This window comes from Gouania willdenowi, chromosome 10, assembly GCF_900634775.1.
Source record: "Gouania willdenowi chromosome 10, fGouWil2.1, whole genome shotgun sequence".
Taxonomy (NCBI): Eukaryota; Metazoa; Chordata; class Actinopteri; order Blenniiformes; family Gobiesocidae; genus Gouania; species Gouania willdenowi.
This window is the reverse complement of record NC_041053.1, coordinates 22,523,574-22,536,824: the sequence shown is the minus strand read 5'-3', so window position 1 is coordinate 22,536,824 and position 13,251 is coordinate 22,523,574. Positions and strand designations below refer to the sequence as shown.

Sequence of the window (13,251 nt, the reverse complement as noted above, 5' to 3'; positions counted from 1 at the left end):
TGCACAGAAGAACAACAAACTCTGAGCAGTTGGTAATCTTGATCGGATAGATCACGTGTGTCAAATTGAAGGCCCGGGGGCTAAATCGGGCCCTTTAAAGCTCCTCATTTGGCCCGAAAATAAAGTAAAATTGACAACAAAAACACGACTCATTGACTCACTGTGTCAATCACCAACTAATTCAGTTGTAGATATCTAAGTCCCTCAATTTTATTCAAGAGCTCACATTTTTTCCCCAATGTCTATATCACACGTTTACAGCCATTTTTAACATGAAATTGTTGTTAGTGTTCAAAACCAAAAAACGGATTCTGAGATTGATCAGATCACGTAATCCAGTCTCGGTTTTAATCTGGATCAAATCATCAGTTTGTGTTGTTCCAAACCTTTGAGTAGGATTGGGATAACTTCAATCCCAAAGAACATGATCATTCTGATCCCAGCAGTTTGGTGGATTCAGGGGGGCTTTTAGGAACAAAATGTGATTTAAATCAAAATCTATGTGGTCAAATAAACAACATTTATTATGCAGTTCAACAGATTTTCAAACCATACAATTACACATACGAATTGCCTTACAGACCAGTAAGGCAGAATAATATAACACATAATAATAATAATAATAATAATAATAATAATAATAATAATAATAATAATAATAATAATAATAATAATAATAATCCTGTTAAAAGCTGTCTGAAACAAACATTAATGTATTCATCTCTAACTCAATCATCCAAAAATCATTGTTCAAAAATAGTTTCTGACACTGGTAAACCTTTTTCTGAATGTCATTCTGAGAGAAAGTCTGATCTATATATACTGTAGGTCTTCATTTTCAGCTGCTGAAGTGCATCATTGACCTCATCACAGAGAGGGACATTTTCCTTTGGCAATATTGTGCATCACTGCAGACCCCTCACACCCTGCACACAATCTGTTTAAACTCCTCCCCTCCGGCAGACGCTACAGATCACTGTACGCCAAAACTACCCGCCATAAAAACAGTTTCTTCCCCCAGGCTGTCACTCTGATCAACACTATACAGTCAAAGAGTGTCAGACCTGTTTCTGTTACTGTGAAATAACCTGGAACTAAACATATCAACCCTGGAACAATCCTGTCACTGTGAAATGTTCATGGACATCATTTTTTCATTTAAATGTTCACCTGCACTACTCATCAATGCACTACTGCACTATTATCTTATTATTATTATTATTGTATTTTTATTTTATTTCATTATTATTATTATTATTATTATTATTATTATTATTATTATTATTATTATTATTATTATTATTATTATTATTATTATTATCTGTTATTTTTATTTAGTTTGCACATATTAGTCTAACTACTCTTATATTTATGTTTATACTTCTTTTTTTTATTTATTTATTTTTCTTTACTTTCTTTGCTTTCTTTATTTTTCTTTATTCTAGTTGATTGTTATTATTTAACGTTACACTACCTGAGAGAGCACAGGTCACCATAAGAAATTCCTCGTGTGTATTCATACACCCCTGGCCAATAAAGTTGATTCTGATTCTGATTCTGATTCTGACAATATACACATTATGTTGGACACTCCTTGGGGTTCCACTGAGATATGCAAAGCTCCTCTTCAGAACTCCATTTAAATGCTTAATAGCACACTCGGTGCGAGAAAAGGTGTCGTCAGCCATTGGATAGGCGATAGACACCGTCTCCTAATATTAAACCATCTGATCAGTTAGTCTAGACTCTAGACAAGGGGTGTCAAACTCATTAATGTACCAATAATTTCACCATTATTGGGCCCTAGTTTGTACTTCTACATATACATAAAGTACAAAATATGTAACAAACTGACAATATCCAAGCAATAAGTGATAGATACCAATCCCAAAAGGATCTTAACTTTAAATTTTCGAGATTTTGTGACCAATTTCTATTTAATCAAGGAAAATGTTATGTATGTAATAATTGGGGGAAAATTTAAGTATTTTGCAAGAAGTTTGAGTCTTTTTCCATTGTTTAACATTGAAAATGACTGCAATCATGCATTGTAAGCACTTTTGGAAAACTGTGAGCGCCTGCAAAGATTGTTTGCCTTGGATGCTCCAAAGGGCTGGATTTGGCCTCCGGGCCATAGCTTTGACACATGGTCTGGAGCCTTCTGTAGAGAGCTTTCCCTCAGAATACATGCATCGTGGACAGAACCAGGCTACTTCACAACACAGTTTGTGATGAGTTCAGCATCACCTACACATTGTTGTGGTTGATGATGTACTCCCACTGTCTCATGTGGGCCCTGTATACACACATGAGTGCAATAAATAAGCCCTATAATGGACACTTTATTGGTGTATATGTTTGTGGGTCTTAACTGAGTGTGTCTCTGACTGTATATAAGTAGGTACCCCCCCGTGACATTGGGTTGTTGCTTGACGGGGTGGAGCACTAATGGTTTCTGACCACAACACCACAAACATTTATAGCTGGAAATTGTGAGGTGCGGAGGGTGAAAGGTGAATTGTTTGCATTAATGGAAGCATTGGTTTTTACTCCACTGGTGAACAAATCAAAACAAAATAAGTATACGTCATGAAGTCCTTCGTTATTCACCTCAACTGACAATAAAAGGTATACATGGTGGGCGCGTCAGTCACTCAACCCTTTAGTAGCCCATCGAGATAGCCAAGTACTGGTCTTGGCCACTACAACCTCAATAGTTTTGGACATGATCCTCAATGGTAAGAACTTGTGCTTGGTCTGGGACATCTGGTCACCCTTTGGAAAACAAACACACTAATTGGCGAGGCTGGTCAAAGCTTTGACCACAATATATATTGATCTGTCCATTCCTACTGTCACCAAACACTTGGTAAAAAAAAGCCAGAGCAATGAAGACAGACTGTGACTCCTGCTTCTACGTTGAAGCTCTGGCCTATGAGGTCACTGACTAATTATTAATGGAGGGGACTATTCCCATCTCTACATGGGATTCAGGGTGTTGCAGGGGGCGGTGAGCCCACAGTTGAAGAGGAAAGTAAGTCAGTTCCTACGAAAACTTGGATTCTTGATGTCAGTCCTGTTACATTGGCCAAAGTGGATCTGCACAACTGGAGAAAGTAATACCTGCAACAGGAGGTCAAAGAGACTTAAAACACCCTTTGCCAAGCAAAGAGGATGACGTTACCTATGATTCACCTGCAGAGGAACAAATATCACCAAGCTGAAGCAAATCAAAGCCAAGCTTAAAATCCTTCTTCTGAAAGGATAAAATATAAACCCTCAAACGTCCATAGAGGGTGTGGAAAGAGGATAATGTGTCCTTTCTAAGGTGTTACCTGGATTTCACATAAACTGGGATGGGTTAATAAGTAATTTATAAGTAACACATTCCCATTTTATTACCCATGATTAATTCAGGGGGGACAACACAATTGTAAAAGTCTTTGTTTATATAAGCTAGTGATTTAAGTCATTTATTTCAAATGAATTCAACGTCACAGGTAAGTGTCATTGCAGATGAGAAGAGTGTAGCGCAAACATCCATCCATCCATCCATCCATTTTCAGACCCGCTTTGTCCTATTTCAGGGTGTCTGTCTCCGGCTCACACTGGGTGCCAGGCGGGGCTACACCCTGGACAGGGCGGCAGTCGATCGCAGGCCAACACACAGACAGATAGACAACCACTCACACTCACTCCTACGGGTGAGTTAGAGACTCTCATCAACCTAACAGTTAGCTACATTTTTGGATTGTGGGAGGAAGCAGGAGTACCTGGAGGAAACCCACGTAGCACAGAGAAAACGTGTAAAATCCACACAGAAAGCACCTAAGTGTCCGCCCCAACGCTTGTACCCAGGACCTTCTTGCTGTGAGGTGGACGTGCTAACCACTAATCCACCGTACGCCCTTGCACTGTAAATTACACTGGTAATTTACACAAGGATAAATGTTTTCTATGTCATTACTTTCCCCTGCGTGCTGAATGTGATGCTCTAAGGGCCGAATTTGATCCCCGGGCCTTAAGTTGGACACGTGTTTTACATACAGTATGACGTTTTGGAGGATGATAATTGATAGACCTCCTAGAATGTATAGAAATGTGCCCCCAGCTGTTTTGAGGATGAGGGATCAACAACAATCTTGTAATATAAAAACTGTTCTTGCCAGTGTCTCAGTTTTTAACATGGGTCCCTGTTGTCAGGACTGCGAAGCTGACCTCAGCACTGTGTCAATAAAGACAGAGAGGTTTTAAATGGCTCTTAAAGGTCTCAGCCACTCACAGGGCTTATAGCTGAGGACCAGATCACCATGGCAACAGCTGATCACAGATGGGTGGGGGGTTATAATAGAGGGATAAGTCTGTCCTTTGGGGAAGGGTAATGTTTATTTTACGGCATTCAAACACAGTCAACCAGGCTCACCTGGTGATTTATTATCATGTTGTTTTTCTGAAGGTTTTTTATCTCCACTGATGGTCAGAAGTAAACATGTTTATGAGGTGTTGGTACATTATCTGGTCATCCTATCCTTTTGAGCTGATGTCTCCAGAAATGCTGGTTTTTGATGTACTGTACAGATGTATGAATGTATTTATTGTTGTTGTAACTTTGTCTGCTGCTGCCATTTCTAATCTCAATGAGGCTTTTATCTGGTTAAATAAAGGATATAATAATATTATAGAACATATATGTAATTCATTCAAAACCTTTAAATCCAGGTTTCCACAGCAAGTGTCATATAAACAACTTGGAACACGCTGTATAAATAGATTTTCACTATTATTCAATGATGCAAAAGGATTGTGGACGCAGAAAGATTTTTTTTTGAAAGAATCATTTTCATTCATGTAGTTTTTCTTTCTTTCATGGATTCATTTTATTTGTTTTTTGTTTTTTTCGAGCAATTTAATGCAAACAGAAAAGCTTTTGTAGTATTATATACATTTTTCCATTTGAGCCCACATGGCTAATATGTACACTACTCGAAAGAGAGTGGAATGAAGTAGCACTTATTATCTCCCACTCCTATCTTTCATTAAGTTTTCAATACGTATGTTCCTCACATTTTCATCCTTACATCCATTAATTATCATTATATACATACTGTACACAAGGCTGATAGACATGCATACTTCCACCATGTTAGATCTTCCTCAGCTCTATACTTTGAGAGTGTGGATTGTTTGTAGATTGATTCAAAAACTGTAGATGAATATTTTCATTCATTCGTTCGTTCCTCCCAGCTGCGTGACGTCATCATACAGCGGTGTGGCGCTGCCCCTGCCTGAGGAGGATTTATAAATACCGCAGTCAGGCTGACACACCTCCACATAGAGGTGGGAGCTCCACGGTCTGCTGGTGACGGTGTATCGGCTCGGCACCATGAGGCGTCTGTTCCCGCTGCTGCTGCTGCTGCTGCTGCTGCTGCTGCTGTCCTGCTCCGCCTGGGCTGCACACTCTCAGGTATATAATAATATTAATAACCTGTTGATATTACATACCAGTGTGGTTTAAACTAATGATGTTTAAAGCAACAGGCTTTTTTTTTTTTTTTTTCTAAACCAGGTTACTTAAAAACATGTAAATATGTCAGATTATAGCCATAGGCTAATTTCCATCTGTTGTTCCTAGAATGAAAACAATACCATTACATTTTAACATTTAAATGCATGTATTTATTTATTTTTTGTTGTTTATCCAATGTGTATTTTACAGTGGTTCTCAAACTTTTTTTTTGCCTCAAGTATTCCTTTCTCTTATTTCTGAATCCAAGGACCTCCTTTGTCCGACTACAACATTTTGCTTAGGAAACTATTTAAAAACAACTATAGGTCATAATGATGGAATGAACGAGTGATAACACACATTTTAAATAATCTCATTTTGTTTATAAGTTGAAAGAAACAGTATTTTTTTGGATCGTGACCCCATTTTGATATCAACAATTTTTGGTGACCCAAAGACATTTTTTTTTCCATATAATTAGGTTTTGACTAGTTTGAGCTCAGATATTTTTATTTATTTATTTTTACTGCATTTTAGCTTAACTAGATTTATTTTTTATAAAGTGAAAGCATATAAATCTGAGATTGAGTGTTTCAATAATAATAATAATAATAATAATAATAATAATAATAATAATAAAAGAATGATGATTAAAAATTTTTTAAAAAAACTATATTAATTTTTCAGAAATATCAGACGATCCAAAATGGCGTCCCAACCCCAAGGTTGAAAAACACAGTTTTAATGGCTCTGGAATATATTTTTTTTCTATAGGTTTTATCACACACTCTCTCTCTCTCTCTCAAGTATCCCCTGTAGTGCTATATTGTACCCCTATTTGAGTACACGTACCCCCATTTCAAAAACATTGACTTAGAATTATGTCACTTTTGAATTTGATCCAAAGGTTTTAGGATTATTTATTTTTAGTTTAGAGCTGAATCTTGGGGTAGTGGCCCCATATGGGGTCGCCTGGAATTTAAATGGGGTCGCCTGAAATATCGAGGATTTGGTTAAAAAAACAAAAAAATAAAAAATATTGATTAAAATTATATTTCTAAATTAAAAAAAAAACATTATTTATCAAATTGACACATCACACACACAATACATGTCAAAGAACTGTATTATTTACTTTGTGCACTATTGTTTGCAACTCTATTTGTAACACACGTTAATAAACATGTTCATTATTGACATTTTGTGTGGCACAGAATCATTTTCCTTTTTAGTAAATCACCAAATAGTGCCAAAAAAGGAGGATATGTTCATATCCTATGTATTGTGTCACCAGTTTGTTAGGTTTGACAACACAAACACAGATGAGGGCCAATCCCTTTACTTTGTGTGAATTCCAAAGCAAATATTTTGTGCTGTGCTGTACAGAACAAACCTTAACAAACCTTTTTTTTTCCTCTCCTGCCAGAACTGTGACTCATCCTCAGAAAACACCATTTACAAATACCAGGCCAGGACCCTCAATTACAGTCGACTTGTCAACTTCAGCGACTACAAAGGAAAAAGTGTCCTGTTTGTGAATGTGGCTACATACTGAGGATACACCTTCCAGTATGTCGGTAGGAGGCACAAACCTTTGATTCATTCGTCTAAACCAGGGCTGTCAAAGTCATTTCAGTTCAGGGGCCAAATAAGGAGCAGTTGAATCTCAAAGAGGGCTCCAGATTTAGGTGGGAAAACAAGCAATTTTATAATTGTTTGTGCCCTAGTTTGCACTTCCACGTATATTAGTATTTAAAGTACCGTATGTACTGTATGGAGAGATATCAGTCCCTGCATAATCTTAAATTTCCTTGATTTTAACCAATTTAATTACATTTTGGGGAATAATTTCAGGAAAATTGTTGGATTTGGGAAAAATTGAGAATACTTACAACAATTTGAGATTAAAAGTGATCTACAAATGAATCATTTGTTGATTCACACAATAAGTCATGTTTTTGCCGTCATTTTTACTTTCTCCTGTGGGCCGAATTGGGAGCTTTAAAGGGACGGATTTGGCCCCCAGGCCTTGAGTTTGACACATGTGGTCTAAATGTTTGTACGGACAGATTAACACCTGAGCTTTGTATTTTCTTCCCGTCAGAACTGAATGCACTACATGAGGAGATGAAAGAACATGGGTTCACAGTCCTTGGCTTTCCTTGTAACCAGTTTGGGAAACAAGAACCAGGACAAAACAGTGAAATCCTGAACGGTTTGAAGTAAGAAATCTGCCTTTCATTTCAGCTCTAGTAGTGATCAACAAACATGTTGCAAATTGAGGACATAAAAGTACCAAAAGTTTCCATAAATATAAGTTTATCTTTGGCAATAGGTCGGAAAGATCCTTAACAAGAAGATCAGCTTCTATGTGAAGTCATAGAATCCACGTCTTAGAATAGAAAAGCCTTCGTAATAAACAACACAGTGTAGCCAGGCCTGTTTTCCTTCTAGATCAGCTGCCAAGTCAATAAGTGCTCCCAGGCATGTTCAGTGATAAGCTGCTGCTCTCTGGATTCCAGACACGTTAGACCCGGAGGGGGATTCGTGCCAAACTTCCCAATGTTCGAGAAAGGTGACGTGAATGGAGCAGACGAGCAAGCGGTCTACACTTTTCTGAAGGTAATCTTTAGTGTGTGTCTGTGTGTGTGTGTGTGTGTGTGTGTGTGTGTGTGTGTGTGTGTGTGTGTGTGTCACGGTATGGGTCATCATCATCGTTATTATCCCCTGCCACAAAATGTGGAAGGTTTTGAGCTTTTCTCAAGTGTTTAAGATAGGATAAATTTGGTTTGTGGCTTCAGGGTATCAATACCTTGAAGGAGTTCGAAAATGAGAAGTGCGCAATTATTTTTTACGGCATCATTGCCCTTGTGCCGTTTTTTTTTAATTATTCTGTTTGAGGCATCTTCAAAGGGGACAGCTTTTCTTAGAAATTGTTTAAGATAGGATAACCAAATTTGGTGTGTGGCTTCAGACAAAACAGCATTAAACAGCTACAGCTGGTTCAGAACGCTGCAGCTCGGGTCTTAACCAGAACAAAGAGGTCAGAACACATTACTCCAGTTTAAAGTCTACACTTAGTCAGCCTCAGAATAGACTTTAAAGTTCTGCTGCTGGTGTATAAATCTGTGAATGGGTTTGGTCCAGAATACATCAGTGAAATGTTAGTCAGGTATGAACCCAGCAGGTCTCTCAGATCTATGGACACAGGTCAGATAGTGGAGCCCAGAGCTCACAGTAAACATGGTGATGCTGCTTTTAGTTGTTATGCTGCAAAGAAGTGCAACAAACTGCCAGCAGAGCTGAAGTCAGCATCCAATGTAAACATTTTTAAATCAAAGTTAAAGACACTTTTTTTCTCTACTGTGTATGAATGAGAGAGAGATTTTTGGTCATGTTGTTATGTGTTTGTTGATGATTTTAACTGATGATTTTAAATGTTCTTATTGATTTTAAGCTGTTGAATGTTTTGTCATGTAAAGCACATTGAGTTGCCTTGTGTATGAAATGTGCTATACAAATAAATTTGCCTTGCCTTGCCATGTCTTCTTGTTTGAACTGCAGCATCTCTTAACTGCTGCCTTCTCGTTGCCATGTGCACTGCTGTGTAAACCAGGATGTGCTTACACACTACTGTAACATGCAGAGCAAACATGAAAAAGTGAACTTTGACATGGAAGAAAGTTAAATATCATCATCTGACAAGAGAAGTGAGATGGCTATGGAGATGTCACACTAAGATATTTTGGTAACACTTTACTTAAAGTTTTCTACATAAAGGCTGACATCACGCTGTCATTATGACATGAGACATTAGTGCTGTTTTATTATTTGTTTTTTTATATTCCACTCTTTGCCTTTCTAATTACCCCTCGGGGATAAATATAGTTTATTCAGATTCTGATTCCGATCTAGGCTATCATTAAGTGTTGTTGCTACCCTAACCCTAACCTTTAGTTACCCTATCTTACCCCACTAGATCCCTCCACCCAACCCAAAAAATGCCAACACAGCTCCAAAGGTGCCACATTTTGGTGAACGACATTTAATGACTATTAATGACAGCTTAATTACACCTTATTCATGCCTGGTTCATGCCTTTGTCTCTTCCCGGCTTGACTACTGCAATGGACTCCTCATCCGGATCCCGGGCAGGAGCCTGCAGAGATTGCAGTACATTCAGAACTGCGCTGCCACGGTCCTGATGAGGGTGCGCAAATCTGAAAACATCACACCCATCCTCTATAACCTTCATTGGCTTCCTGTTAGGTTCAGATTGAGTATAAAATCTGCCTCCTGACCTATCAGTGTGTCTACGGCAGTGCACCAGTGTACCTCAAAGAACTCATCCATAGTCACAAGCCAACTCGACATCTCCGCTCCTCTGACAGTCACCAACTCCATGCCCCCAAAACAAATTTCCGCACTATGGGAGATAGGGCCTTTCAGGCGGTTGCGCCTCGGCTGTGGAATGCCCTACCCAACCACTTGAGGGTCCCACAGTCTATTGAGGCTTTTAAAAACAATCTAAAAACCCACCTCTTTTGTATTGTATTTTCTTAATATGTTTCTTGCTGTTTTTACTGTTTCTACATGCTGTCTTTACTGTTTTTATATGTTTGGTATTTTTATTTCCCTGTAGCACCTTGAGATGTGTTTTCATATGTAAAGTGCAATACAAATAAAATGCATTATTATTATTCATACTAATGACATATAAAAACAGCGTAATGTCAGCCTTATGTATAAAACTTCGAGTAAAATGTACTAATATTTTCTATATCCAAGAGTGGAGGTTTGATTAAAGTCAAAGCCGAGCTGCACGGCAGGTTTACTGTGTGTAAGCGTGTGTGTGTGCTTGTCATTTTCCTTCAGCATTGAGGCTGGTGTCACCTTACAAACAGTCAGCTATGTTTACTTTTCTGTGTATTAATATTTTTCTACAAAGTGAATTCATAGGTTACTTTAGATACTTTTTAAAGACCTGCTTAACTGTTTTTTGTTTTTTTTTTGTTGGTTTGTGGATAAGAGCTGCTTTCCATATAGTCGTGAGATCAACATTCCCATAATGGTTGTGTGTTCCCAACAAATTCTCTAGCTATTATTATTTTTTGTAGTCTCACAGAGGTATTCTGCACTGTCAGTTGTATAGCTTTGTGATTTAACTCTCCTTTTGTCAGTGTAGGGTTGAGCTGATATAAAACCTCTACTTGGCAGTTATGAGAGGTGTTAAAGCATTTACATTTTTTCAAAATAAAATGACAAAACACATTTTGTTTAAATGTGTATGTTTCAAAAAAAATCCAGTATGCATAGTTGATATTTATTTACTAACTTACTAATCTTTTCTGACACTATTTTGTGCAAAGGTGTTCCTTATCTCTCATAGATAATGGTTTAATTAGAATATTTCACAATTTTTTCCTAAAGAAATACATGTTCAAACTTATTATTTTATTAATGTTTTGCCAATTCTTTATTACTTTTGAAAAACCAATATGTAAATTGTCCCAGAGAGTGTCAGTGTGATATAAATATACAGGGGGTATTTACAAATATGTAAGATGAACCGTTTGAGCAGGAAAAGTTTAATACTGACAAAAAAAACTTTTGTCAAATTGAGCAGTAACATAACGGCTAAAACTTCTTCACTTCTTTATAAATATTGCCAAATTTAAAATGCACCAACATTACATTAATTAAGAAGCAATAATAATTTCATAATGACAATAATATGTGTGTGCTTTCTACATCACAGAGCTCCTGCCCTCCAGTTGGAAGCAGTTTTGGGGACCCTGCCGACAGACTGTTCTGGAAACCTCTGGAGCTCAGTGATATCAAGTGGAACTTTGAGAAGTTCTTAGTGGGACCGAATGGGAAACCGGTGAAACGTTGGCACCCGAGTGTCAACGTTTCTACGATTCGAGCCGAGATTCGAAAATACCTGCTTCAAATGTACACACACGATATGTTTCATTAGATCTGATAATCATAGTGTTGTCCATGTAATGAAGTCAATGGTTAGAGCTAGAATGGCACAGAGCGGTCAGATTGATGGGATAGGTTTGGGTGCATGAAGAAGACATGTTGAATGAAGAAGAGGCTTGAAAACAGAACCTGTGGTGCCTCTTCGGAATCTGGAGTCCAGGACAGTTATTTAGTGCATTCAGGCTGTCCTGCAAACCCACAGAACCATAGCTTCTTCTCATCCCACACCCAATATCCATTATCTCCGTCTGTGTGTTTATAATTACTGCCAATAAATGAAGTACTGAAAAAAAAAGGAATGGGCCAACTTAATGTGTGAATCAATGAACTTCAAAAAATGTGCTTTGTCTACAGCAGTGGGTCTTAACCTTATTGGAGGTAATGAACCCTGCAAGCTTGGCTAGTTGGAAAAATAAAATGATTTCATCAAAACATAGGGATATATTTTATTCAGACACATGTAAACCCGAAACTATTTTTTTTTTTGCTTAGTTGTTTTTAATAAATAAATATTTAGTATTACAATTTAACATTATCATAATGTATTTTCCCCCTCCATGTCTGCATATGTCATCAAAGGTTAAAACTATTCAAAGTGAAATATTTTTACTGGGTTTCCATTGAATTCGGTGGAGACAGGGTCATCTATAAGGGGAATAAAGAAAAGAGCTTTTTACAGCCCATCCATAAAGTCAGCAAAATAACGGTCGATTGTTATATGAATCTGTAACAACCACATTGATTTATTTATCTGAATAATATCCACTGTTATGAAGATTATTGTTTGCGCTTTAGTATATAGTCATCTTAAAGATGTAATTCCTTGTTTTAATCAAAAATAAAATGGATTAAAAGTTACCAAAAATGGTGATGAAATAGGATTTTAAAAACCACAGAAATTGGTAAAAAAGTTGCAAACTAGAGTGGCCAAAAATAGACAGAAAAAGTGTGAAAAAGGGTCAAAGTGTCAATATTGGCATAAAAGTGGCAGAAATGAAGAGTTGAGGTAATTTAAGAAGTAGGAACAATTAGTTTAAACTATTTTAAAAATAATGGGCATGACAAATCGTTAATGTGGATTAAATTGGCAAAAATAAGTGTGAGATAGGGTGAAGAGGTTAAAAGTGACGATAGTGGGACAACATGCGACATTAGGTGGAAAAAGTAATGGAAAGGGTTTATAAGTGCTGGAAATTTCTTAAAAGATAAAAAAAAAAAAAAGGCAGAAATGGCATTGAAATTTGATGGAAAAGTAAAATTATGGCGGGGAGGAGAGATTCAAGGTAGAAAAATGGAAGGGTGGGGAAGAGTTGATTATTGTATGGTGGTGGCTGTGGACAGAGAGAAGGAGTGAGTGGTCACACCTAAAACAGGTATTTGGGATCAACGTGTCTAAAGTTAAGCCCACTACGAGTTTTATCCCACAGTCCAAGGCATGCTAGTGCATCGTAGACAGATGTATGTGTAAAGAAGCCGCCACTGCAAACCCAAGCGCTGCCCCGGACCCGATGATGCAGGCAGGCTAGCAGAAAGAGCGGGGGCCAGGGAGCCCAGACAACACCCCCACGGCCAAGCAGCCCTCCAGACGCCGCCAAGACACCAAGCCGAGAGGCAGGCCACTGCCCCCCACATACACACCCAAGAAAACATCAAGGAGCTGAGGACCCAGCGCACCCCGCCACCGACTCCAACCCCAAGGCCCCCCACCAACATCCACCCCACCACCGCACCCAATCCCCCGAGGGGAGGGCCCAGAG

At 38.0% G+C, this 13,251-nt stretch overlaps 1 protein-coding gene across 1 annotated transcript; it reads left to right on the top strand.

The window, feature by feature from the left end:
• Nucleotides 1-5,320: 5,320 nt before the first annotated feature.
• Nucleotides 5,321-11,617, top strand: gpx3 (glutathione peroxidase 3). Its single transcript, XM_028459722.1, has 5 exons — nucleotides 5,321-5,464; nucleotides 6,933-7,083; nucleotides 7,611-7,728; nucleotides 8,029-8,128; nucleotides 11,265-11,617. Exons 1-5 carry the CDS (start codon nucleotides 5,384-5,386, stop codon nucleotides 11,484-11,486), a joined length of 672 nt encoding a protein of 223 aa, XP_028315523.1. The 5' UTR covers nucleotides 5,321-5,383; the 3' UTR covers nucleotides 11,487-11,617.
• Nucleotides 11,618-13,251: the final 1,634 nt, after the last annotated feature.